General features: G+C 45.5%; 2 protein-coding genes across 3 annotated transcripts in view; one reads left to right on the top strand and one right to left on the bottom strand.

Moving 5' to 3' along the window:
• Window positions 1-27,220, bottom strand: part of LOC147033655 (tubulin alpha chain-like) — a 497,880-nt gene that overhangs the window by 128,112 nt on the left and 342,548 nt on the right. The gene's annotated exons all lie outside the window — the stretch shown is intronic.
• HDHD5 (haloacid dehalogenase like hydrolase domain containing 5) lies at window positions 1,576-25,450 on the top strand. Its single transcript, XM_085871731.1, has 9 exons — window positions 1,576-1,867; window positions 4,810-5,022; window positions 6,476-6,588; window positions 12,285-12,378; window positions 12,616-12,649; window positions 20,253-20,427; window positions 21,047-21,235; window positions 22,153-22,420; window positions 22,545-25,450. The coding sequence occupies exons 1-9, from the start codon at window positions 1,748-1,750 to the stop codon at window positions 22,701-22,703; spliced, it is 1,365 nt and encodes a 454-aa protein (XP_085727857.1). The 5' UTR covers window positions 1,576-1,747; the 3' UTR covers window positions 22,704-25,450.

Raw genomic sequence — 27,220 nt, 5'->3', positions numbered from 1 at the left:
CAAGTCAATCGGATGAAAATTGACAATTTCTCAAAATTCGGCCAATGTTGACCTTTTGTCCTCAAAAACAATAGGCTTCTTGCTTATGATGAACTCTAGCATGTGGTGAGGTTTCATGACTATCGGTTTTAAAATTTTACCTGCAGGCAATAAACATAAAAACAGACAGACAGACAGAATAACGCTTGCAACCAACCAATAAACTCGAAAAATGTTGGATTTTTGTAAGTAACCAATGAAAAACCACCCGTCGAGTGACACTTGGTGAAAGGGAACAGCACTCGGAAGAGCACATAGCTCCGCCAAACTGAACCCTTTACATTTTGTATCGCACTGAGGTCGGATCTGAATCCGAACCTTAACAAAAATCGAATCGGCTTGTTCCTGTCATTCAACCAACTCATCCACCCAGTTTTGTCACAACTCGTCCACAACATTTTTGAGATGTCATGCTAAACTGTGCATAGTTTTTGGCCCATCTCTCAATGGTGAAGAATCACTTAAAAGTTAAATAACTGTTGTGTCTGGATTTGGATCTTCACCAAAATTATCCTTGGCCAGTCACCGAGATACACAAAAAAAAAACATTTCAGAACAACTGCTTGAGAACTGTCACCAAAAATCGTGTGACAATCAAACAGACAAACGAAACAGACAAACATAAATCTCGAAAAAAAACAAATTTCCCCAAATAATAAAGCGGACCGACCGATATACTTGAAAAATGTTCGATTTTTGTAAGTACCAATACAATACCCTCTCCTCCAGCTTGGGTTAAATGTAAAAGGATGTTGGGGACAACCATGAATCAAAGAATGACGTGGGGGGATGGATCCACATGATCACTTCTTGTGACCATCCCTACCTTGTTTACATCCTATATGGAGTGAACATCCCGACATCCTTTTAAACATTTTATAAATGTTTTTATTGCTCGTCCACTTTGGTCTCAGGCTCTTCCATCTTATTATTTAAACTCCTGGCACTGATTTTGAATATGTTCAACTTTTCCCTTTCCTGAAAATCTATTTTCTTGACCGTCCTTAACAACCAGGATGACATCATCAGTTCCTTCCTGTGTTGACCGAAGAAACGTCTCATGGAGAACAAACGACATTGTTTGTGCCAGAGTTCGTACTCGAACATATAAGGAAGAACCCACGAGAGCATTGGGGTACGGTTAGTGCATTCACCACAAGGACCATTAATTACATCCTCAACGTCCTTCACGCCTCTGTGACGTCAAGCTTGTCCTCGCGCGGTGACAAACAAGTGCTCACGTCGGGGGGGATTGTGACGTCATGTTGCTCCCGTCCGCTCCGTGTAAGTTCAGGCTCCATATCGGATCCTGCGGGTTCTGAATTAATAAATAAACTCCTGTAAAACGAGCTCGTGATCTCGTGAATCATGCGCATGCGCGAAACAGCTAATTGGAAGCAGGCACGGAGCAGCCGAATACCACTGAGGAGGTGTGTCACCGACAACAGCCAATCAGCATCGAGGAGAGAAGGCGCTGTGGGAGTCTTCCAACGTCGACCAATGGAGGACGGCTACCGCAACGACCAGCCAATGAGAAGCGAGTGGAAGACGTCAGACGATACGGTTGAACTTGATGACGTCGGTGAAATAGGGCTGGAGTTTCCTCTTCGCCGGAAACTGCCGGTTCAGTTGTTCGCCGTCATTGGTCGAACCAGGTAGCAGGTACCAGGTGCCAGGTGTGATCCATCCCACCCGAAGTGAACCAGGAATGGACGTCCTGGCGATGCACCTTGGGCAGCTTGTTCGGGTTATGGCGCGACCGGCCGGGACCAGATTGGCTCGATTGGCGTCGGGATCGTTCCGTCGGCATTCATGGTGCCCAGTCCGGGTGAGGATCCCGGTCCCGATCCCGGTCCCGGTCCCGGTCCCGATCCCGGTCCCGGTCCCGATCCCGGTCCCGGTCCCGATCCCGGTCCCGATCCCGGTCCCGATCCCGGTCCCGATCCCGGTCCCGATCCCGATCCCGGTCCCGATCCCGGTCCCGATCGTTCCTCGAACCTCCATTCCCACCCTCGAACCCTCGCTCTAGTTCCGGATCCCCCATCCTCCCCTGACATGTTCTTCTTCCTGGAGGGAGGTTGCTTTCTCGGGTTTGAATCCAGGATCCGACGTTCCAACGTATTCAAAGTGTAAGAACGGTAAAGCCTTTTCCTCTTAGCACGTGACACCACATCGCAGTCCTGATTGGACGGTGAACTGCAGAGTGGAACACACTCCGGGAGTGTGTTCAGTTACCAAGCAGCTAGCTAGCGCTTTCCAAGCCAGCCGTTCCTTCACAGCTCCCAACAGAGTGCTTGCTGGAGCGCTTAAGCCACCCGGTGAGCTCCGTGCACTTGACTCCAACAAGTTGTCAACGAGTCTTCTGTCAGGGAGGAATTCTTACAACAACGAACTTGTCAACTGAACAGGTTCGATTAGGTGTTTTGCAGGTGAGGTGAGCCCGTCCTGCGGATGGACGTTAAGCCGGCTGTCCCTACTGCTAGCATTAGTCGGTCATTGATGATGATAACATCAATGGTATTATTGTTGCCATCGGTGCCTCGAAATCTGTAATTGGCTACTCTGATTAAAATGTTAATTTATGCAAATTATATGCATTTTAAGCATATTGTCTGCTATTTCATTTTTCTTTCCCCCCCACCCCCACCCCCCGTGGATATACGAGTTTGGCCCAGATACATAGATGCATGATATTGTAACGTCAACTGTTAATTGATTCATGTCTTCCATGAGTTTTATGCTAATTTATGCAAATGTGAGCATTTAATTGCATGTTCAATGTGATTATAATGATTTTAATTGGCAGCTTTTCATTGTTGGACCGAAATATGTTTTTGGTGGTTGTCGTATGGCAGCTTAGCTGCCGGGGTAGCTATCATTTCTTGAAGCGCGACTGTGTCGCTGATGCAGTGCCCCTCTACCAGTACACACACGCTGGAACTGGTACTCATTTCGCCGAACTCGGAAGGATGACAGGCTGAGTCAACCCCCCTGGTGTATTAATTCAGCGGCCGACGGGGCTCGAACTCACGACCCCAGGATCCCAAGCCACCACCCCAACCACTGAGCCAACACCAGGCTCAATATGTTTTTGTTTTTAATTATCTTCGGAGCCTTCGTGCTGCAGGCAATGCTTTTAGATAAAGTTGATTTGAAATGTAATTTTTATGTAAATTTAATGTGAATTTATCGTATATTTTGCTGATTGCTTTTTTTTTCAATATCGATTGATTATATGATACATTTACTGATGGAGAATGGTGATCATAGATCGAAGATTGGCAGCTGAAACCAATCCATGCAGAACTACGAGGGCACTCGGTAGAGCGCGTACCTCCGCCACGTAATCCCTGGTCCACGAGAACATATCGGGGCCCAATACGTTTTTGAAATATCACGCTGCACAGTCTTCTACCAAGGAGGAATCGTTTCTGGGCCGATCTCTCAATGGTGAAGAATCGAATCAAAAAATTAAATAATTCTCGTATCTAGATCCGGATCTGGATCTTCACTGAAATCGAATTGGATCGTCCTTGTCGCACACCAAACCTGTCCACAACATTTTGAGATATCCTGTACACAGACAGACAGACAGACAGACAGACAGACGTGAAAGCATAACCTCCACCTTCGGTAGTGGAGGTAATAATATCCCTCTCCTGTTATGAGCTGCTCTTTTGATGTCTATACTTGACATTGATACATGATAAAATATGTAAATTTAATTTAAATCAACTTTTCAATGATATAAATCGAATATATTAAAGGAGCTCGGTCTCGGCATATGTGCGTGCGTGCATCCGTCCCTCAACAATTTGCGACCGCTCCCTTAGAGAGCAGGTACTTCTAGTATCTATTAAAAAAAAAAAACAAGCATTTGCAGGTTTTGCGAAGTCCTATCAAAGAGGTTAAGTATAACTGAAAGACAAATTGGCATGCCTTCTGTAAATCTACCTTTCACACTTGCAGCGACAAAGCTCGGTACATCTCCATCCGGCCATCTCACAAGCACATCTGCCAATTCAGCCACACCTTGACCAGTTCATTGTAGGCTTTGGAGGCAATAGGTAGAGTGGTCCAAACTTGAAGCCAAGACTGGCTGTCTTTGTCCAATGTCCAGCCCCATCACTCTGGGGTCGGCGTCTGTTGCTGGCTCAGATGACTGGTGCTCCAGATCCCAGCCCGATACACGCTGCGCTTCAAGTGCTGCAGTTAGGCATCAGGGGTCGGTGGCATGTTTCCTGTTGCTTTGGATTTTTGGCAGAACATCTCCTTGCGGCCATCGTTTACAGAACTCAGCCGGTTGGTGTTGTCATTTTTTTTTTTCTTCTGGTTTATCTGGTTGGTCTTGTCATGGAGAACAACAACGAAACGCTCTTTGAGTCTTAACTACAGTGGTCCCAGAATACAATCAATTCCCCAACCATTAGTCGTAAAGGTTTGACGTTTACGCTTTTGCCGACGTTTACAAAGCTCTCCCCACACGTGAACCGAACCCATCCATCCTGCCTGAAAAGCTGCCCATTACCGTGTGACGTCATACAAAGTGCACACATCTGTAGCTTCTTTGCCAAGACTACACAGGCATGAAGGTTAAACGGTTTATTATCCATTGTGCTGATTGTACAAAGCAAATGAACCCCGACATGAAATGCTGGTCATTGGAATTGGACACATTTTCACCTTCACTGACTCCATACTTTCACTGTGACCTCATTTTATTTCATTTTGGTGCCCCCCCCCCCCCCGTGACACCCATGGTACCCACAGCACATGGGCTCCAGCCCCACCTTCGGACTTCTGTTTGATATCGATGGGGTGCTGATCCGGGGGAAGACCCCCATTCCTGCCGCCCGAGAAGCCTTCACGAAGCTGGTGGACTCCAAGGGGGAGTTCCGCATTCCCGTCGTGTTCGTCACCAATGCCGGGAATTGTTTGCGTCAAACCAAGGCGGATCAGTTGTCTCAAATCCTTGAAGTGCCGGTGAGACGGGCCGAGCCTTGTAGGGCTGTGTTGGGGGCAGCAGGGGGCACCGTATCGTAAAGCAACCTGTTTCTGGGAGGGCTTGATGCCCCTGATATGAAATTGTTATGTAAAATATTAAATGGTATATCTTACATCATTGCATCACCTTGAGAGCGAATAAAGGCATGATATGTGAAAATGGAGGACATTGAGTAATTCAAATTTTGATGCAGCACAGGCTTGATTGGCCAAAATGAGTGAGTCGTGACGGTGAAAATATCTTGCGTTACTTTATAATCTCGTCCTTCCGTTAAATGTATCTGGCCATAATTTGCACCCATCGCTCCACCGACAGGAATACTAAGGGAAGGGGGAGAGAGAGATGGCAAGAAGTGGGGGGGATGGCGAGCAAAGAAGAGGGGGGGTGGAAACTCCTCACCACACGTCACCATACATTCTGGGAGGAAGGGGAGAAAGAGAGAAAAAGAGAGAGAACACCTCCAAAATTGAGTTGAAATTTTTCAGAGTAAATTTAATTGATATATTATAGCAATTTTTTTTTTCAATTATCTCTTGAACTCGTAGTTTACTTGTCCCGTTTGCTTTACTCGTTGTAATCCTGTTATATTATCCGTTCTTATAATTGAATTATTAATATAATTTATTTTCCCTTCCGAACTCCGGATGATTTCTCCACGGCGAACCCAGCCGCGGCCGCGGGAGCCTTCGCAGCGATCCTGCTGGTTAATTATTTTTGTTGCCCTCGATGAAGTTACACTTCTGGAACATTCCTTCATATTTTCTTCATTCAATATAATTGTCCGAATAGTTGAAAAAGTAAAGTTGAATGCTTTGGCGATTTCACACTTTCTTGTGGGAATATGGAGAAGGATTGATCACAGACAGCCTTGCTTAAAGTAACGACGCTTAGTTATATAAGAATCGATAATTTCTTTAAATTTTCAGATTTCGCTTCAGATTTCGACACCTAATTCGTCCACATGCTCCAATCCTCGAATCCAAAGACAGATTTTGATTACATACTTTAATTAGTCCGTGAGAGTACATTGTGGTTCCAAGTCGAGACATTTTTTGAGCGGGCCAAAACAAATGGCAACTTCAGACCCATGTGGGGTGAAAGTGGGCTGACCAAGGATAAGTCTTTTGTTTGTTTTTTCATGATGAGCACCCCGTTAATTATCTTCAAAAGGGGGGGTGTTCAAATGTACCCAAATACCCAGTTTTCATCCATGCATGTCATTGGCGTTCCCTTAGTGTGCATGCAAAGTTTTCAGCCGCAAGATTTCATGGTTTTGGAGTTATGGAAGAGACACTCTCACACACACTGACGTTTATTAGTGTATACATGACAAGCGGGTTCGTTCGAGATGATTTTTGAACAAACACGAGTATTTCTAACCTGATTCGAGGAAAGGTCCGCAGGTTGTGAAAATGATTTGACTCTTCTCAGATCTCCCAAGACCAGGTGATGATGTCACACTCCCCCTTGAGAATGTTTCAACAATTCCACGACAAGCACGTGCTCGTCTCTGGGCAGGGCCCCGTTGAGGGCATCGCGAAAAAGTATCCTTTGTACGCAAGCCATGGTACTTCGGAAAAGCTCCTCGGCATTTCGGCCCAAAGTGTTCGTCTGGGACCCGGAGAGACCTCAAATTGTTGAGCTTCACAAGAAGCTACCGAATCGCAATCGTTATTGTGCCCGGCAGAGGGCCTGTGTGAGAGTTAGGGACAGTGATTAAGCAAACGAGAGTTTTGGGAGTGTAATCATTATATAAAGGGATATTTATTTAATTTGTAAACTCTGACACGATTATTAAATCCCATTTTGAATTAATTAATTATCAATGGCTGCTTCAAAGGTTTACATTTGAAAGCAGTAAATATACGAACGGTATAATGTTGATAATGATAAAATGGCAATGAGTAATAAAAGGACAATGATAACATTTGTAAATGACAATCATTCACTTTTTATTATGCCTTCGGCACCCTTGGTGCGGAGGCATTATGTTTCCGGGTTGTCTGTCCGTCCGTCCGTTCGTCCGTCCGGATTTTTGTTTACACGATAACTGAAGAAGCAAATTGTAGAATTTCATCAAACTTGGTAAAAAGGTAAAGTAAGACAGATCAATTAAGTGATTAGATTTTCGGCCAGATGTGATAAAGGTCAAAGGTCAAGGTCAAACTCTGAAATTTTACTGTTTATGCCCGATTCAAGAAATATTGGACAGAATTTCATCAAACTTGGTAGAAAGGTAAAGTTAGACAGGGCAATTAAGTGATTAGATTTTGGGCCAGATTAGATAAAGGTCAAGGGTCAAATATGTCAATACTCAAGTGTTTGTGTGGGAGAGGGGAGGCACACCCGTCGACTGCGCGCAGTCGAATTATTCTAGTTTATTTTTTTTTTTTTCAAATCCAAGCACATGCTATAATAATATAAAAGATGTGATGTATATATATATATATATATATATATATATATATATATATATATATATATATATATATATATATATATATATGTAATACATGTGATATCTACCGATGTAAAACACTGTGTATCTGTGTGTTTGTCTATTTCTCTGTCCCCCTTCATTTGAGAAGGGTTTTAAAGGACAATCTTTTAACACAACTGAGTGTTCACGATGGTCAAAATACCCGAGTAACCAAATAAATGATGACTGCGTGTTCACTACTGTCCATTCTGGAGAAGCGGGCTGGTACCAATACACCGCCCAACTTGGTTTCCAATTTATTAATTTTTATCTGTAATAACTGCATCTGTAAAAGCCACTTGGTTTCATAATATAACTCCAACCCATCATTTCTGATGGGCTTTCTACTTGTATAAATATAATACATGTGATATCATGCTTTTGATATGTATTTAATGTTACATATAATAGATGTAATGGATGTGGTATCAGAGATGTGATATAATAGTTGTAATATAATAACCTGATTTAATATATCATATAATAGAGGTTATGTATTTCTTGTGAGCATATATCAGTCTCACCCGATCGCTTCGGAATGATCGTCAAACAAACCTGCCAATCTCTTTCCTTGGTCATCCACTTGATGATGTTCAGTTTCTTGAACTTGTAGGCCTCACCGTCAGCTATGACCTCTCCTGATTCGATTAGATAGCAAAGCTGGCGTCCAAACCCAGATACAGACTGGACATCCTCTGTCAATCCAAGTCTTTCTGTCTCTCCTGGATTGTGGAATTTAAACACACATCTGTCTCTCCTGGATTGTGGAATTTAATATCTCTAAATTGTTGGATTCTTCTATGATGAGGCTCAAACACAAGGTCTGTTGCTTTTGCATTACAGGCAGGTCCAATGTGTGTTGTTTTTATTATTTATTTATTGGTTTGTTTATATATTTATTGTTATGGCCTCCCCTCTGGTGGTGCCATCCGACCCTCCCTGTATACACGATTATGTGCACATGTTCTTCCGACAATCTTCCTTCGCCCCCACATCTGACCCCATCAGTCAAACTTCTAAAATCCAGGCTTGAGGCTCAGTTCCTTTATTTCTCACTTTTCCCATCTATGGAACTGCCATGGAATCCCACTCTTCCCTCAAGGATTTCAAGCAAGTGGTGTACTCCCATGTTGTGGCAACCCCACCCATGATAATTTCTACCTATAATACCCACATATGACCAAACCCTCTTGTAGGTTACTGTTTCCTTCCATGCTCTTTCTCTTTCCTGTTCTCTCATTCCCTCGGTTGAGTCCAACGGTGGTTAATTTGTTGCCTTTTTACCGTCTCCTTTCTCTCCCATGAGCCTCGATCTTGAATTAAAATAATCATAGGTTCTAAATAATGTATTGACGTCAGAATGCTTGGCTGAGAGATAATTGGCATATATTTTAATTATAGTGGTCACCACTGCTGCAGGCTGTTATTATTGTTTTCGTGGAATGAACCAGCATCGCTTGCAGCATTCGAAGAATGTGTCGCATGTTTGTGTTAACAACGCTTCTCTGAGAGCACGTAGAGGTTATCAAACATTTCAAGGTGAGATTTGATTGCTCGAACCATTGCAGAGGTTCATGGGACTCATTGAGCTCACTGGGCATCCCGAAAGTCTTCTCCCAATCAAGAGTTCTTACCTGTGGATTTCTGTGATTTGCTTTCCTGCCTTTTGATTGGTGAAAATTTATCTGAGCTCAGGCTGCTTTTGCAGTGGAAATCTTCTTTATCCTCCTGAATTTGAACTATAAAACCAAGTTCTAAATGTATTGCATTGATGTCGGGCTGTCAAAGCTGCTTTCAAAGGTCATGACCTCGCTCTTCGATGACCCCCGACCTTGTAGAACGAAGTCAAATTCCTTTATCAACTTAATTGATGTTCTGCTCTGTATTGTGTGTACTATATGTGTTGGAGAAGTTGTGTAAATATTAACCTGTGCTGGTTCTTTTTATTCAATTATTTGTGGTGCTGGCTCTACATCATTTATTTAGTACCAGCAAAGGTACCCGGCATTGCCGTTTTTGTACTATTTTCGCTTTTTGAATGATTATCGAATTTGAGATGTCACGTGAATCCTTTGCTGATCTTCCCGGTCGATTAACAGTTATTATTGACATCTGATACCATATTTGATGATCGGAGCTCACCCTCTCACCAATTATAGAGGTGTCTGCATTGAAATCCGAAAAAAAAATTGGCTTTTTGTAAAGCATTGTATATTTGAATCTACCCTCGGGTATGGGGACAGGCGGTGGCTCGTGTGTTTATAAGTTATGAATTGTGAGAAAATGACTGTTTAAACCCCCAGTAAGGTGCTTCGTTGTTTAAAAAAAAAAAAAAAAAGATGTGATCCCGTAAAGTTATTTATTTTTTTTTTTTTATTTTTTTTTATTTTTTGTCACTTTCAACCTTGGGAGCTCAGAGAAGGGAAAAATCTCATTGCTCCAAACTCCTAATTTGAAAACTACAGCATCTAAAGTAATGTAAACAGCGATTCGTAGGTATGAAGATCAGGCATTGGATGATATGAGTGAGGAAAGTAGAAAAAAATATATATTTGAGCTCTTTATCATACAGAAACTGTTGCGGCCTGTTTCAAGTCAAGGCATTGTTGGGCAGGCCAAAACAAAATGGCAGCTTGAGACCCATGTTAGGTGACAGCCGGCTTACCAAGATGGCACGACGCCATCTTGGTCAGGCTTTTTTTTTCATAATTTCTTTACGATGAGCACCCGATTAATTATCTTCGAAAGAGGTGTTTAAATTGACACAAACACCAAATTTTCATTCACGTATTCCCTTGGAGTTGCCTTAGTATGCATGCAAAGTTTCAAGCCACTAGGTTTCATGGCTTTGGAGCCCTGACAACCCCCACCCCCCCCTATCATCATATTATTCTCCCGTCTCTTTGTACTTCCAAATTTTAAACCGTTTCATGACACGTCATGAGGGTTTAGGATGGAAAACTCATTTTGGAGTGAAGGCAGCAGGGAATCTTTGGAGGAACGTTGTATTTCTGCCCTTTAACTCCGTTACAAACTCAGGGACTAGGTCCTACTTTGGGACCAGCTGAGTGTTCCTGACTCTAAGAGGCTGTTTTATAACTGCCTTTGTTCTATTTGTTTTACATCTGGCATTGTCCACCAAAGCTGCCAGTTCTGTGAACACCTTTTGTGCCTCCAGGTGTACCTGCCATTTGATAATGGTACTCCGCACGCAGATAGCACATGCTCCATGCTCTTGATCCATTCACACAAACTGCATTTGGACTCTGATTTTACGCACTTCATGAATATGAACCTTCGTAAAATTGGAACCAAAGAGTGGGAAGTTGCACTCTTATCTGGAGAGGGAAGTTGGCACATTCATTTACATTCCCATGCCGGTGCTCAAATTTGCAGATATCAAGCACTCTACAGCTATTTCTGCAATGGCTACACTGCTTTTCAACGTCTTGCAATTCGAGCTCAGGCATGCCTGCCTGAGTCTTAGTTCTGACGTGCGTGGGATCGTTTAAGGGACAATGACGTCGGCGCTCGTATTAAGTTCATGCCATGACTCAATGGTTTGAGATCTTTGGGGAACTGTTAGATAAAGATAACTCAGCTGGATTTCGGTTTAGATATACCTCCCTTCACCATTCTCTGATAGCATGGTGCACATACCCCTGGGCTGTCTGGTTTTAAAAGTCTATACAGTTTACATCATGTATATCTATAGGAAGAGTTTTATCCCATCGTCATGTCAGACACCTCGTTTAGAAAGTAAGGTGGGGTTTTTTTTTTCCTCTATGAACTGACAAGGTGTGCACAGCCTTTTGGAGAAAAACCAAGTTGGTATACATACCTCGCCTACCACCTATCGGTAACTCGCAAAATGTCGAATTGGCGTCGATCACCCTGGCCGGAGGAGAGAGAGGATTGCATTTGGGTCAGTTTGTGGGCTTGTTTGTCTGTCTGTCTGACTGTCCACACTTAACGTGCTCATGCAGACCACAAATACCACCCGGTGGTAGCCAGTATTATTACATGTTATCTTTTTCAACCGAGTACGTCGATAAAGCATATGTACTGTACTATTGGAACCTGAATATGTCTTCAGAGTCCATACGATTGGAATGTGAATCTACACAATAAAACCAAAAAGGCTTGTTTATCCACTGTCTGAACATAAACCTATGTCGTCGATGCGTCGTCCGTCTACACACCAGCGCACACACCGCACCACTAAACAAGTCCTGGTGACGGTATGCAATCTCTGATTGCTCTTTCCAGTTATGTTTGCAATCCGTGTCTATCGATCCACACTGGATATAAACTTCATTGTTTTTGAAGAAAGAGATATTTAATGAGAGCACACAAAGGCTTGATGTGCGGTTCCATGTCCTGGTCCGAATATATTTGAAATTACGACTGAGTTTTGAACATTAAAAACAAAGCTCGTAAACTGTCCTGTTTGATGTTCCCAATTAATTAAACTCCTGAATCATAATTCCCAGATATCAGATTGGAATCGCACATATTGTGAGGAATTGTCCGTAGTCTCCTATTGTCCTCGTAATTTGTATGAATGACGCCGGTGTCTTCGAATGTCCATGCCCGAGACGTCATCGATGTCAAACTGTTTCTCCACAAGTTGGACATCATCGTGACAAATCAAGGCAGTTGAGCGATTGTGACGTCATAATTCGAATCATTTAAGCACCCTGTTAGTAAATGCAGGGTTTTGCACGTTCTCTTGCTTTCCTGAACTCGATGCCTCTGCAGCCTCGGCTTCTCCGACATCGTCACGATCGACATGGTGCGGGAAGCGTTTCCTCTCCTCGACATGGTGGATCACAATCGACGACCCAAACAAATGGTGACCCTTTACTCTGGTCGGTCGATCCGACCAGGTCGGTCTCACTCCATGTCACATCATTGAGTTGCATAGTTGTATATCTGATCATGTATCCGACACTTTCACTGAAGTTATGATGTCACATCCTCTTTGTTTTCTGTTATGTTGTCTTGTTAACAATCGTTAGGAGCAATAATGACGTCATCGCGTGTTTTGGAATTTTTTTATTAATCTTGCACATTATTCTTTCTTTTTCAGGTTAAGCCTCCAGTGGATTTTCCAAAAATCGAAGGTATCATTTTTTCTATCGAAGGAAGTTGCTTGTTTTGTATGAAACTTGTGTATACGTGATTATTATCTCAGGTGCGGGCTCGGTGTGTGATCGCAGGCAGGTATGCCTGCATGGAGGAAGCTGTAAATGAAAGGGTTAATCAAAATTGCCACTGTAATCCCTCCACAGATGGCTGCAATTGAGATAATTGGGATGTGCAAGATTTGCTAGTTTGTCTCTAAGTGCGATAACTACTCGGATCCTGGTGTGACGTAATGGGGGAAATAGCGAGCGATGTTGAAAGCGTCATTGGGTTGGTGCAAAGACACAATCGTCCTTTGTCATGTCTCTGTGGTTGGTCATTTCACTTGTCTTCTGATTCTCTTTGTGACATATATATATATATATATATATATATATATATATATATATATATATATATATATATATATATATATATATATATATATATATATATATATATATATATATATATATATATATATATATATACAGCTTATCGAAACTTTTTTTTTAGATTCGAGGGAATTCGCCTCATGTACATCATGGTTTGTATAAGAACGTATATCATGAAGAATAGTCTCGTGGCTCAGTTCTGGAGCAATGTGGAGTTTGAGTTCTAACGAGGAATGATGATCTGCTGTCAGAGCGGGTCCTTCCATCAATGTATCAAATGCGAGAGTAAAAGGTTCATGCTGTGATGTGATTGTAAGGGTCCAGGCTCTGATTAGGGTCACACAAGACCTTGTGAGATATTTAATGACTGCCAGCAAAGGCTTGATGTGTACTTTCAATAACACTACATCCAATAACCTTTGGTAAGGTAGTGTGTGTGAGTCCCATGTTTGGTAAGGTAGTGTGGGTGAGTCCCGTGTGTGTCAGTCCCATGTTTGGTAAGATCGTGTGGGTGAGTCCCGTGTTTGGTAAGGCAGTGTGTGTCAGTCCCATGTTTGGTAAGGTAGTAAACGTGTATCCCATGTTTGGTAAGATTGTGTGTGTGAGTCCATTGTTTGGTTAGATAGTTTATGACAGTCCATGTTTGGTAACGTGTGTGTGTGTGTGTGTGTGTGTGTGTGTGTGTGTGTGTGTGTGTGTGTGTGTCCCATGTTTGTTAAGATTGTGATATATCAGTCCCATGTTTGTTAAGATTGCGTGTGCGTGGGTCCTGTGTTTGTTAAGATTGTGTATGAGTCCCATGTTTGATACGATTGTGACATGAGTCCCATGTTTGATACGATTGTGACATGAGTCCCATGTTTGGTGTGTGTGTGTGTGTGTGTGTGTGTGTGTGTGTGTGTGTGTGTGTGTGTGTGTGTGTGTGTGTGTGTGTGTGTGTGTCCCATGTTTGTGAACATTGTGATAAATCAGTCCCATGTTTGTTAAGATTGCGTGTGCGTGGGTCCCGTGTTTGTTAAGATTGTGTGTGAGTCCCATGTTTGTTAAGATTGTGACTTGTGAGCCCCATTTTGGAAAGAGTGTGTGTGTGTGTGTGTGTGTGTGTGTACGAGTCCCACGTGTGGTAACATGGCGCAGTGTGTGAGTCCCACGTGTGGTAACATGGCGCAGTGTGTGTGAGTCCCACGTGTGGTAACATGGCGCAGTGTGTGTGAGTCCCACGTGTGGTAACATGGCGCAGTGTGTGTGAGTCCCACGTGTTGTAACATGGCGCAGTGTGTGTGAGTCCCACGTGTTGTAACATGGCGCAGTGTGTGTGAGTCCCACGTGTTGTAACATGGCGCAGTGTGTGTGAGTCCCACGTGTTGTAACATGGCGCAGTGTGTGTGAGTCCCACGTGTTGTAACATGGCGCAGTGTGTGTGAGTCCCACGTGTTGTAACATGGCGCAGTGTGTGAGTCCCACATGTTGTAACATGGCGCAGTATGTGAGTTTCACATGTAATAACATGGCACAGTGTGTGTGAGTCCCACGTGTGGTAACATGGCGCAGTATGTGAGTTTCACATGTAATAACATGGCACAGTGTGTGTGAGTCCCACGTGTGGTAACATGGCGCAGTATGTGAGTTTCACATGTGGTAACATGGCGCAGTGTGTATGAGTCCCACGTGTGGTAACATGGCGCAGTATGTGAGTTTCACATGTGGTAACATGGCACAGTGTGTGAGTCCCACATGTGGTAACATGGCGCAGTGTGTATGAGTCCCACGTGTGGTAACATGACGCAGTATGTGAGTTTCACATGTGGTAACATGACGCAGTATGTGAGTTTCACATGTGGTAACATGGCACAGTGTGTGAGTCCCATATGTGGTAACATGGCGCAGTGTGTATGAGTCCCACGTGTGGTAACATGGCGCAGTATGTGATTTTCACATGTGGTAACATGGCACAGTGTGTGTGAGTCCCACTTGTGGTAACATGGCACAGTGTGTGTGAGTCCCACATGTGGTAACATGGCACAGTGTGTGTGAGTCCCACATGTGGTAACATGGCACAGTGTGTGTGAGTCCCACATGTGGTAACATGGCACAGTGTGTGTGAGTCCCACATGTGGTAACATGGCACAGTGTGTGTGAGTCCCACATGTGGTAACATGGCACAGTGTGTGTGAGTCCCACATGTGGTAACATGGCACAGTGTGTGTGAGTCCCACATGTGGTAACATGGCACAGTGTGTGTGAGTCCCACATGTGGTAACATGGCACAGTGTGTGTGAGTCCCACATGTGGTAACATGGCACAGTGTGTGTGAGTCCCACATGTGGTAACATGGCACAGTGTGTGTGAGTCCCACATGTGGTAACATGGCGCAGTGTGTGTGAGTCCCACATGTGGTAACATGGCGCAGTGTGTGTGAGTCCCACATGTGGTAGCATGGCGCAGTGTGTGTGAGTCCCACATGTGGTAGCATGGCGCAGTATGTGTGAGTCCCACATGTGGTAGCATGGCGCAGTGTGTGAGTCCCACATATGGTAACATGGCGCAGTATGTGTGAGTCCCACTTGTGGTAACATGGCGCAGTATGTGTGAGTCCCACGTGTTGTAACATGTCGCAGTGTGTGAGTCCCACATGTTGTAACATGGCGCAGTATGTGAGTTTCACATGTAATAACATGGCACAGTGTGTGTGAGTCCCACGTTTGGTAACATGGCACAGTGTGTGTGAGTCCCATGTGTGGTAACATGGCACAGTGTGTGAGTCCCATTTTGGGAAGAGAGAGAACGAGAGAGAGAGAACGAGAGAGAACGAGTCCCACGTGTGGTAACATGGCGCAGTGTGTGTGAGTCCCACGTGTGGAAACATGGTGCAGTGTGTGTGATTCCCACGTGTGGTAACATGGCGCAGTATGTGAGTTTCACATGTGGTAACCTGGCACAGTGTATGTGAGTCCCACGTTTGGTAACATGGCACAGTGTGTGTGAGTCCCACATGTTGTAACATGGTGCAGTGTGTGAGTCCCACATGTTGTAACATGACGCAGTATGTGAGTTTCACATGTAATAACATGGCACAGTGTGTGTGAGTCCCACGTGTGGTAACATGGCGCAGTATGTGAGTTTCACATGTAATAACGTGGCACAGTGTGTGTGAGTCCCACGTGTGGTAACATGGCGCAGTATGTGAGTTTCACATGTGGTAACATGGCGCAGTGTGTATGAGTCCCACGTGTGGTAACATGGCGCAGTATGTGAGTTTCACATGTGGTAACATGGCACAGTGTGTGTCCCACATGTGGTAACATGGCGCAGTGTGTATGAGTCCCACGTGTGGTAACATGACGCAGTATGTGAGTTTCACATGTGGTAACACGATGCAGTATGTGAGTTTCACATGTGGTAACATGGCACAGTGTGTGAGTCCCACATGTGGTAACATGGCGCAGTGTGTATGAGTCCCACGTCTGGTAACATGGCGCAGTATGTGATTTTCACATGTGGTAACATGGCACAGTGTGTGTGAGTCCCACTTGTGGTAACATGGCACAGTGTGTGTGAGTCCCACATGTGGTAACATGGCACAGTGTGTGTGAGTCCCACATGTGGTAACATGGCACAGTGTGTGTGAGTCCCACATGTGGTAACATGGCACAGTGTGTGTGAGTCCCACATGTGGTAACATGGCACAGTGTGTGTGAGTCCCACATGTGGTAACATGGCACAGTGTGTGTGAGTCCCACATGTGGTAACATGGCACAGTGTGTGTGAGTCCCACATGTGGTAACATGGCACAGTGTGTGTGAGTCCCACATGTGGTAACATGGCACAGTGTGTGTGAGTCCCACATGTGGTAACATGGCACAGTGTGTGTGAGTCCCACATGTGGTAACATGGCACAGTGTGTGTGAGTCCCACATGTGGTAACATGGCACAGTGTGTGTGAGTCCCACATGTGGTAACATGGCACAGTGTGTGTGAGTCCCACATGTGGTAACATGGCACAGTGTGTGTGAGTCCCACATGTGGTAACATGGCGCAGTGTGTATGAGTCCCACGTGTGGTAACATGACGCAGTATGTGAGTTTCACATGTGGTAACACGATGCAGTATGTGAGTTTCACATGTGGTAACATGGCACAGTGTGTGAGTCCCACATGTGGTAACATGGCGCAGTGTGTATGAGTCCCACGTCTGGTAACATGGCGCAGTATGTGATTTTCACATGTGGTAACATGGCACAGTGTGTGTGAGTCCCACTTGTGGTAACATGGCACAGTGTGTGTGAGTCCCACATGTGGTAACATGGCACAGTGTGTGTGAGTCCCACATGTGGTAACATGGCACAGTGTGTGTGAGTCCCACATGTGGTAACATGGCACAGTGTGTGTGAGTCCCACATGTGGTAACATGGCACAGTGTGTGTGAGTCCCACATGTGGTAACATGGCACAGTGTGTGTGAGTCCCACATGTGGTAACATGGCACAGTGTGTGTGAGTCCCACATGTGGTAACATGGCACAGTGTGTGTGAGTCCCACATGTGGTAACATGGCACAGTGTGTGTGAGTCCCACATGTGGTAACATGGCACAGTGTGTGTGAGTCCCACATGTGGTAACATGGCACAGTGTGTGTGAGTCCCACATGTGGTAACATGGCACAGTGTGTGTGAGTCCCACATGTGGTAACATGGCACAGTGTGTGTGAGTCCCACATGTGGTAACATGGCACAGTGTGTGTGAGTCCCACATGTGGTAACATGGCACAGTGTGTGTGAGTCCCACATGTGGTAACATGGCACAGTGTGTGTGAGTCCCACATGTGGTAACATGGCACAGTGTGTGTGAGTCCCACATGTGGTAACATGGCACAGTGTGTGTGAGTCCCACATGTGGTAACATGGCACAGTGTGTGTGAGTCCCACATGTGGTAACATGGCACAGTGTGTGTGAGTCCCACATGTGGTAACATGGCACAGTGTGTGTGAGTCCCACATGTGGTAGCATGGCGCAGTGTGTGTGAGTCCCACATGTGGTAGCATGGCGCAGTGTGTGAGTCCCACATGTGGTAACATGGCGCGGTGTGTGAGTCCCACATATGGTAACATGGCGCAGTATGTGTGAGTCCCACGTGTTGTAACATGTCGCAGTGTGTGAGTCCCACGTGTTGTAACATGTCGCAGTGTGTGCGAGTCCCACATGTGGTAACATGGCGCAGTATGTGAGTTTCACATGTAATAACATGGCACAGTGTGTGTGAGTCCCACATGTGGTAACATGGCGCAGTGTATGTGAGTCCCACATGTGGTAACATGGCGCAGTGTGTGTGAGTCCCACATGTGGTAACATGGCACAGTGTGTGTGAGTCCCACATGTGGTAACATGGCACAGTGTGTGTGAGTCCCACATGTGGTAACATGGCACAGTGTGTGTGAGTCCCACATGTGGTAACATGGCACAGTGTGTGTGAGTCCCACATGTGGTAACATGGCACAGTGTGTGTGAGTCCCACATGTGGTAACATGGCACAGTGTGTGTGAGTCCCACATGTGGTAACATGGCACAGTGTGTGTGAGTCCCACATGTGGTAACATGGCACAGTGTGTGTGAGTCCCACATGTGGTAACATGGCACAGTGTGTGTGAGTCCCACATGTGGTAACATGGCACAGTGTGTGTGAGTCCCACATGTGGTAACATGGCACAGTGTGTGTGAGTCCCACATGTGGTAACATGGCACAGTGTGTGTGAGTCCCACATGTGGTAACATGGCACAGTGTGTGTGAGTCCCACATGTGGTAACATGGCACAGTGTGTGTGAGTCCCACATGTGGTAACATGGCACAGTGTGTGTGAGTCCCACATGTGGTAACATGGCACAGTGTGTGTGAGTCCCACATGTGGTAACATGGCGCAGTGTGTATGAGTCCCACGTCTGGTAACATGGCGCAGTATGTGATTTTCACATGTGGTAACATGGCACAGTATGTGTGAGTCCCACTTGTGGTAACATGGCACAGTGTGTGTGAGTCCCACATGTGGTAACATGGCACAGTGTGTGTGAGTCCCACATGTGGTAACATGGCACAGTGTGTGTGAGTCCCACATGTGGTAACATGGCACAGTGTGTGTGAGTCCCACATGTGGTAACATGGCACAGTGTGTGTGAGTCCCACATGTGGTAACATGGCACAGTGTGTGTGAGTCCCACATGTGGTAACATGGCACAGTGTGTGTGAGTCCCACATGTGGTAACATGGCACAGTGTGTGTGAGTCCCACATGTGGTAACATGGCACAGTGTGTGTGAGTCCCACATGTGGTAACATGGCACAGTGTGTGTGAGTCCCACATGTGGTAACATGGCACAGTGTGTGTGAGTCCCACATGTGGTAACATGGCACAGTGTGTGTGAGTCCCACATGTGGTAACATGGCACAGTGTGTGTGAGTCCCACATGTGGTAACATGGCACAGTGTGTGTGAGTCCCACATGTGGTAACATGGCACAGTGTGTGTGAGTCCCACATGTGGTAACATGGCACAGTGTGTGTGAGTCCCACATGTGGTAACATGGCACAGTGTGTGTGAGTCCCACATGTGGTAACATGGCACAGTGTGTGTGAGTCCCACATGTGGTAACATGGCACAGTGTGTGTGAGTCCCACATGTGGTAACATGGCACAGTGTGTGTGAGTCCCACATGTGGTAACATGGCACAGTGTGTGTGAGTCCCACATGTGGTAACATGGCGCAGTGTGTGTGAGTCCCACATGTGGTAACATGGCGCAGTATGTGAGTCCCACATGTGGTAACATGGCGCAGTGTATGTGAGTCCCACATGTGGTAACATGGCGCAGTGTGTGTGAGTCCCACGTGTGTAAATCCATCTTTAAGGATTGTTCAGTTCTGGTATGGAGTCTGCTGTCTTTGAGAGGAAATTTTAATCAGGCCGTCCTGTCTGATTGTACCAGGTTGAAGATTTTTGAAATCCCATTTGTTTGTTTTTTCTTATAAGAGGGTTGTTGTACTTGTAGTGATTACAGTTCTCATTGCCATTGCTGCAGTACGTACAGGCTGATAGCCTTAAGAGGATACCAACCTTCTCCCCAACCCCACCACCCTCACCCACTCCAAACACAAAACTATGATGACCTTGCAATGGTGGACTATACCTACTCGTCCAAACCGATCTCTTAACTGTCCCCCTCAGCTGTCATCTTGTTCGGTGAGCCCATCCGATGGGAAACCAACCTACAGCTGGTCGTCGATGTACTGCTGACCAACGGTTCTCTGGGAAGCCCTTCAGGTCCAGCACCGTACCCGCATCTGCCCGTGCTTGCCTGTAACATGGACCTGATGTGGATGGCTGAAGCCAGGAGGCCAAGGTACCTTCACTAAAATGGTGTAATCAATTAATTAATTGACTATTTTGGTGCTTTACATTTGATCCGTTGATTCGTATGCACGATCAATGGTGATGTCTTTGAAGGACTTCGATCTCGATCCCAAAGGTTTGTGGGTCTCAATCCAGTGAAAGGTGTCAGAAATGACAACTTGCTTTCAACGCTTCTGGAACCTGATCTAGTCCCAGGAGAACTACCACATCACGAAGGTCAATCGCAGCCCAGCTGGCTCACCAATGATCTTTGGGAAGGAAATGGTCTTGCTGTCGTGTCTGCAAGGTGGCACCAGTCCACTCTTCACGGTTAACTTGATGTCCTCAGGTCACCTTGTGTTTGGTACTCAAACACTTCCTTTGAAGCAGTCTTGTCCACATTCTGGAAGAGGATGATGCAAATATTTCCTCATCGACGTCGTTCCACCCTCACTCACACCTTCGACACACAAATATAGTCCAGCAGACGAGGTGTGACCCTGAAAGCAGATGCGTTTTAATTGGTCAGACAGAATGATTAACTTTAGACTGACTGTGCACCTTTGTAACCCCACTGTTTAATCACAGAGCCCTGATAGAACGGCCTTGTTTAACCCCATCCCTGATAGGTTTGGACATGGAACCTTCATGGTGTGCTTGGAGAGCATCTATAAGAAGGTCACTGGGAAGGAGCTCATTTATGAGGTGTTGATGGGCAAGCCGAGCGAGATCACGTACCACCACGCAGAGTACCTTTTGCGCAAACAGGCCGAGTACCTGGGCTGGACTGTCCCTGTCCGTACGATATATGCCATCGGGTGAGTGCCATTCCGTCAGGATCACACCTGTGATGTGTTCTGATTCTGATGTATGTACATATAACGATGTAAGTTTATTTTTCCTTCTGAAAATGTTGATCAAATGTCTTGATTAATGACTAGCCGAGAAAATCAAATTCTCAGACGTGTCCCACCAGGCCGAGGTCGCACGCACCCGTGGCCCCCTTTTGTTGTCTAACGTCCTCGACGATTGGTTTTTGATGGACGAGGTCCTCATGAACCGCAACGAGGTTTAACTCGTCACATTGAAGATACAAATAAGTCTGCGTCGAACGCCGGAGCCTAAGGGGAGTGTAATAGGCCACGTCGTGGTCTGCGGTCTCACATAGGTCCAAAAATCTACACCGTTTCCTTAATCGGTGTACTGATTCATGGGAAATGTCAAAGCATCCGGTTTCTCATTCCCAATATGCAAACGTACGTGGCTTGATGGAGTTCAGGGCCTTCAGGCCTGCCATGTTTTGCCTGCCGTGGTGCCTGACGCATAAGGCCTGCGCAGGAGTGAAAGCCTTGTTTGGCTGCCTTAGCGCTCGGGCCTAAAATGTAGCATCTTCTGCTTTTGAACGTATGTTTCCTTCTTTTAATGACTTATCCATGTCGTTTATTTGGTGAATCCAAGAGCAGCCCCCAAACAGCCTCACACAACCAGCCGTGTGCATGTTTGCTTCAACTTTCAACGCAACATATTCGGTAAAAATTGCATGCGGGAGACGCACACCGACACACCCTCGTGGTTAGGACTTGGGTTTGGGATGGGTTTTGGGATAGGGTTAGTTTAGTGCTACCCTGCTCTGAAACGAGCAATAAGAATGGATTTCGAGACCGAAATAATTTTGAACACCGATATTAGCCGCACCTTGGTTTTCAGGCAGACTGTTCTCCTTTTCTTTCCGCAGAGACAATCCAATGGCGGATATCTATGGGGCGAATTTGTACGACCGCTTCCTTGCCTCGCACAGACAGCGGAAAAGCGTAAAGTCTTCGCAGCTCCAAGCTCAGGCTGCCGGAGGCGGTGGAAACTCCCGGGCCACTCACCTGGTACCCAGGGATTCGAGTTTTGAGGATGGGAGTCCAACTGCGTTGAGCACAGAAGTGAGAGGAGTCATGGCAGATACCTGTCGCTCCATCCTGGTTTGCACCGGAGTCTACAGTCCTCGTGCGAAGGTACATTCTAAATGGCTGCTCTGTGTTTGTCGTGTCATCGTTCGCACTTGTTCCGCTTTCTTTTTGTTCCATCTCTTCACGGAGTTGCTTCACAAACACTCTGATACTGCTTCTCGTTGGACAGGTGCCGGCTGACCCGAAAGAGAGCATCTCTGAGATGGTGTTCCATGGCCACCGAGATTTCAAGTTCGAGCCAGAACTGGTTCTTCCACAGCACACCGCATCCGACGTCAACGCTGCTGTTGATGTGATCTTCAAGGAGCAGGATTACCGGCAGTGTTGAGTCAAACGATGCGTGCAAGCCCACCGAGAGAGCAACGCACAAACCCTTGATGCTGAGTTGTTCATGTCGTCGTTCTTTTCTTCACTTTCCCTTCTTTGTTAAACTGCTTCATGCATTTCCCTATTTGTTGCCTCTTGCACATCCTGTCGGTCTCTCTGGTTCAATTATAAGCTAGTTTGACATCAAGACTAACAAACCTCTGAAATGCTCGGGTCAGTCGACAATAGGCTGCCTGGGTGCTAACTCAAGATACAAAGGTAAAAGTTCACCGAGTACAGGTGACATTTATCTACCTTGACAAAAGTCAGCATTTGTGAATCCTCCGCCGAGGTTCCCAAACTTCTTGTCCTTTTTAATTGGGAACATCGAACATGAAATTTATTTCGGTGCTTGGATGGGAACGGGGTGGCACACAGTGGGCCCATAAATAAGAGCTCCTTCAAATATCAAAGTAGTCTACATTTCGGGAGTTTTGTATTTGGCTATGAATAACTAAAAACAATTTTTTTTTAACATGAAGTCAAGGCTCATGGAAGAGCTAAAACACAGAATGGACCAGAACATAACATAAGAAGAACAAGAGTCTCGTGGAAAGGAGGAAATACACCAACAGCAAGTTGGAGGGACACAGACTTAAGAGGAAGAATGACAGCAGGAGGAGGAGATTGGGACCATACTCTGTGCAGAGCGTTGGTGCTGCTTAAGCGGTCTCCTTGGCTACTGGGCACAATCCTGGACGGGTCGCCACTCCGACACAGGAATTAGAGTTTCATCCCCAGTTTTTTTTTACTGGGGATGAAACAGAAATGGAAGTTCTAACAAAAAAGAGGGAGAGGGGAGAAAACGGCATAACCCAGAAAGGAAGGGGTGGGCTCGGGGAAAGTCGGAGGGGTCAAACGGGGCGACGGACACGGTGGTGAACAGCCATTTTGAAAGCTGTAGAGGGAAGAATGGGATTGGACAGACGAGGAAGATAAAAGAGGAGCAATTGAATGAAGGTGAGCAGTGAGCCTGGATTTTGTTGCATGAATATGATTTGTCACAAGCTGTTAAAACAACAAACCGACGTTGAATAAGTTACACTGATAACCTCGTGCGGATGTGTAACTGCACCTTGAACACACCCAACTCGCACGTCCGGCGCACACTGATGCTCCGAGTAAGTTATCACTGTTGTAAAAGTTTGCTTCGATCGGTTTAGGTTTAACTCCTTATTTTAAAAAAAAAAAGGCAACATTGTTGTACCTTTAGGCACTTGAAACAGGAAGAGTGTCGTGGAGTTTCAGTCTTTCTTCTTTATTAATAATAATAATAATTATTATTATTATTATGCTACTTATTTTAGAGGCCTCGGCTCTTCCCACCAACTTGTGTGGTTAGCCAGTGAAATATTTTGACTCGAGCCTTTCACGAATCCTCCGGCCAGGCCTGCCGTTTGACTACGCTGGAAGTGTTCAGGATGCTGGAGATAACTAGCGACGAAGGACACAGCGGGATCTTCACCATCCGCAGACGAATGCCGGCAGACGGAACGCCTCGTTTAACGTCCATCCGAAAGACGGTACACACACGCTGATGAATCATCCTGCCTGTGAAACACCGGGATGGCAGCTTGTAGCTGGGTCAGGATTCGAACCCAGGCAGGACAGCTCGGAGGGGAGTGAAAACCGCGAGACCATCCTGCCAGCCCGAAGTTTTCGGCTTGATTGCGAGTCGGAATGTTTTACGAATGGTGCATGAAAATAACTTGTTGAATGCACTTTGCTCGTCCGATGATTGAGAGAGCCGCCCATGAGTTCGGACCGGCCACTTGAGTCACTTACAGGGAGAAAGTTTCCATCGTCCCCTTCTAAAGTATAAAGCTCCAGTTGCTGTGCCACCTTGTTGTCCTGAAAACTTCGACATTCCAGGGTGGTTCTTTTCTTCATTAGTACAAGGTTCTCCGTCGTTTGAATCGGACGCTTGTCCTTCGGTTCAGATCTTGAAGACTCCTCCGTTTAAGACGTTTCGCTAAAACCTTCTCCCCCCCCCTTTTTTTCTGCATGACCTCATAATGTAAGTTTATTCTTTTTTTTTTTTTTTAAAGTGTTTTATATTCTTGTTTGATCATCGTATGGCTGTTTCTTGGTATTTATTTTCTCCTTTGAGAAATACTTCGACGTCGCCAGTTGGTGACGAGCTCCATTTGGAGTCGCTCTTTGTTCCTTCATGTTATATGTGTTTTGTGGTTGTTTGCTCAACCTCGCGTTTCTTTTTCAAAGTCCTTATTGTTGGTGTGATGTTCTTAAGGACACGATACCCCCCCCACCATGACGTCACAGTTTGCATTGGTGTCTCCACCAGCAGTGCTTGAAGTCTTTATGAGTGTGCATTTGATGAAAGCCACGGAGTGTTTTCCCCCATCTTGCTGTGCAAGGGACCTTTTCTCGTTTTCCTCAAGACCTTGCGACTTGAAACGTCCTCTACCTGTGAGCAGTACGTGGTGTAGCAACTCCTCTACCTGTGAGAAGTACGTGGTGTAGCAACTCCTCTACCTGTGAGCAGTATGTAGTATAAATTGAATGTGTCCATGCTGCTTGAAGTTCCTGCACCGTAGTCCGTAGCATGTTTCACGATCGTGTATCTCATCGTCGCTTCCATTTAAACTTCATCCTTCTTTGCTTTGTAATATTCAAGGTAATTAAACATTTTGACACGATGATTGTATGTGGTTCCAAAGTGATGCAAATAAATGCAACATGTTATCATCTTGGGATATTTGGATTTTGTTATTCACCTCCACCCCCCCCCCCCAATCCTAATGAGGACGTTTCAAACCAAGCCCCATGATGATATGTTTACCGGGCTCAAACACAGCCCCATGAGGGTCTCGGATGATTTTGGCGATGCTTGCCGATCAGTCTATGGCCAGCAGAGGGAAACGTTTCTCTTTCAATGCCGGTGTGCCGCATCCATTTCTCTGGGATTGCTTTTTCAGATGCAGAAATTGCCAGGATTGTTCCATGAAAATAAATGACAGTCCCCCAAAATGGGGGGGGGGAGGAGGTCAAACAATGGGGTTTACTGCACCCGCATTGAGCAGAGCACCACAGAGACGTAAATGAGGAAATAAATAATGATTCATCATTAAGATATCATCCATTCTGGAATTTCTGACATTTTTGCATGACAAATGTTCTTCGAGGACATATTTGGGGCCATTTGATTTATTACATACGCAAGTATAGAGACATCAGAAAAATGTCAACAAACGGCTCTTCTTTTTTTAGTATGCAGCACAAGGCTGCGAGTTGCATCATTGACTGAGGGTGTGGCTGTGCCGCTGATGCAGTGCCCCCCTTTTGGCGAAGGCAGGAATTTGTTCATGGTGTCGGCGATAACATCCCGACTCTTTACGAAGGACACCAATTAAATGGGATCGTGGACGCATAATGCCGCAGGACGCACTCCGCTTCCTTTTCTCAATTTGCAATATTTATTTTTTTAACATTCCTCTACATTCTTCTTTCTCTCTCACCATCCTTCCTTCACTACCGAATGTGGACTGAAGTTATATTTTCATCCCTGTTTGTTTGTCTGTGAGCACGATATCTCAAAAAGTTACGGGCGGATTCGGACGAGACCCGGTGGATGGGTTGGGTGTGCGACAAGGGCTAATTGATTCGAATTCGGTGAAGATCCGAATCTGGATCTGGATACGAGACATGATTTTTTTTGTTTGTTTGTTTTTAAGTGATTCTTGATCACCATTGACAGATGAGACAAAAACAATATATGGCACAATATCTCAAAAAGGTTGTGGACGATTTATGGCAAAGCTCGGTGGATGAGTAGGTCAGGTGACAAGAACAAGCCAAATCAATTTTGGTTCAGGTCCGAATCTAGATCCGGCCTATCAGTGGGATACAAAATGTAAACTGGTCATCCTGGTGGAGATACGCTCTCTACCGAGTACCGTTCTAGTTTTGAACCAGGGTACGTAATAAATACAAGACCACCTTGTAAAAGTTCCAAATACGTGAGAGCTAATTCGGTCCCCGCTGGTTTCAAACCACACAAATACGTTTGACGGGTTCGCCAAAAGCACCTCCAAGGAACCAACGTGTCAAATATATTTGTGCGCTGGTTGTGAACCTGGATAAGTGAACGGAATTGAGCAAGGGGTCCTGTCCGCCGGCTCGGGGGTCTCGGAAAAACAAATTGCGCATTTTTCAACGCCTTCACTAACGCGCGGTCCTCCTCTGGAGTGCGAGCTCCGAGAACACCTGTTGCGCATTTATACCCTCATCAGATTGCATTCGAGGTGACGTCGTGGGAGGGGGGCTTTCACATGTACAGAAGGGGGGCTTGATTTCTCACTCCACACATAAATCTTCCTCTTCCTCTTCTGTTCTCCGAATGGCCACGAACTGTCCTCGTGAACTCATTGCGTCACAATAGGATTGTTGCGTCACAACGTCATTATTAGGTATCCATAGCTCCATGAGGAATTCTTATTTAAGTGCATATTTGTGTGG

This window comes from Eptatretus burgeri, chromosome 2 (genome assembly GCF_056783735.1).
Source record: "Eptatretus burgeri isolate ZD-2024b chromosome 2, Ebu_testis_v1, whole genome shotgun sequence".
NCBI classification, from domain to species: Eukaryota; Metazoa; Chordata; class Myxini; order Myxiniformes; family Myxinidae; genus Eptatretus; species Eptatretus burgeri.
Note: the sequence above shows the minus strand (reverse complement) of the source record. Positions and strands in the feature narration are given on the sequence as shown.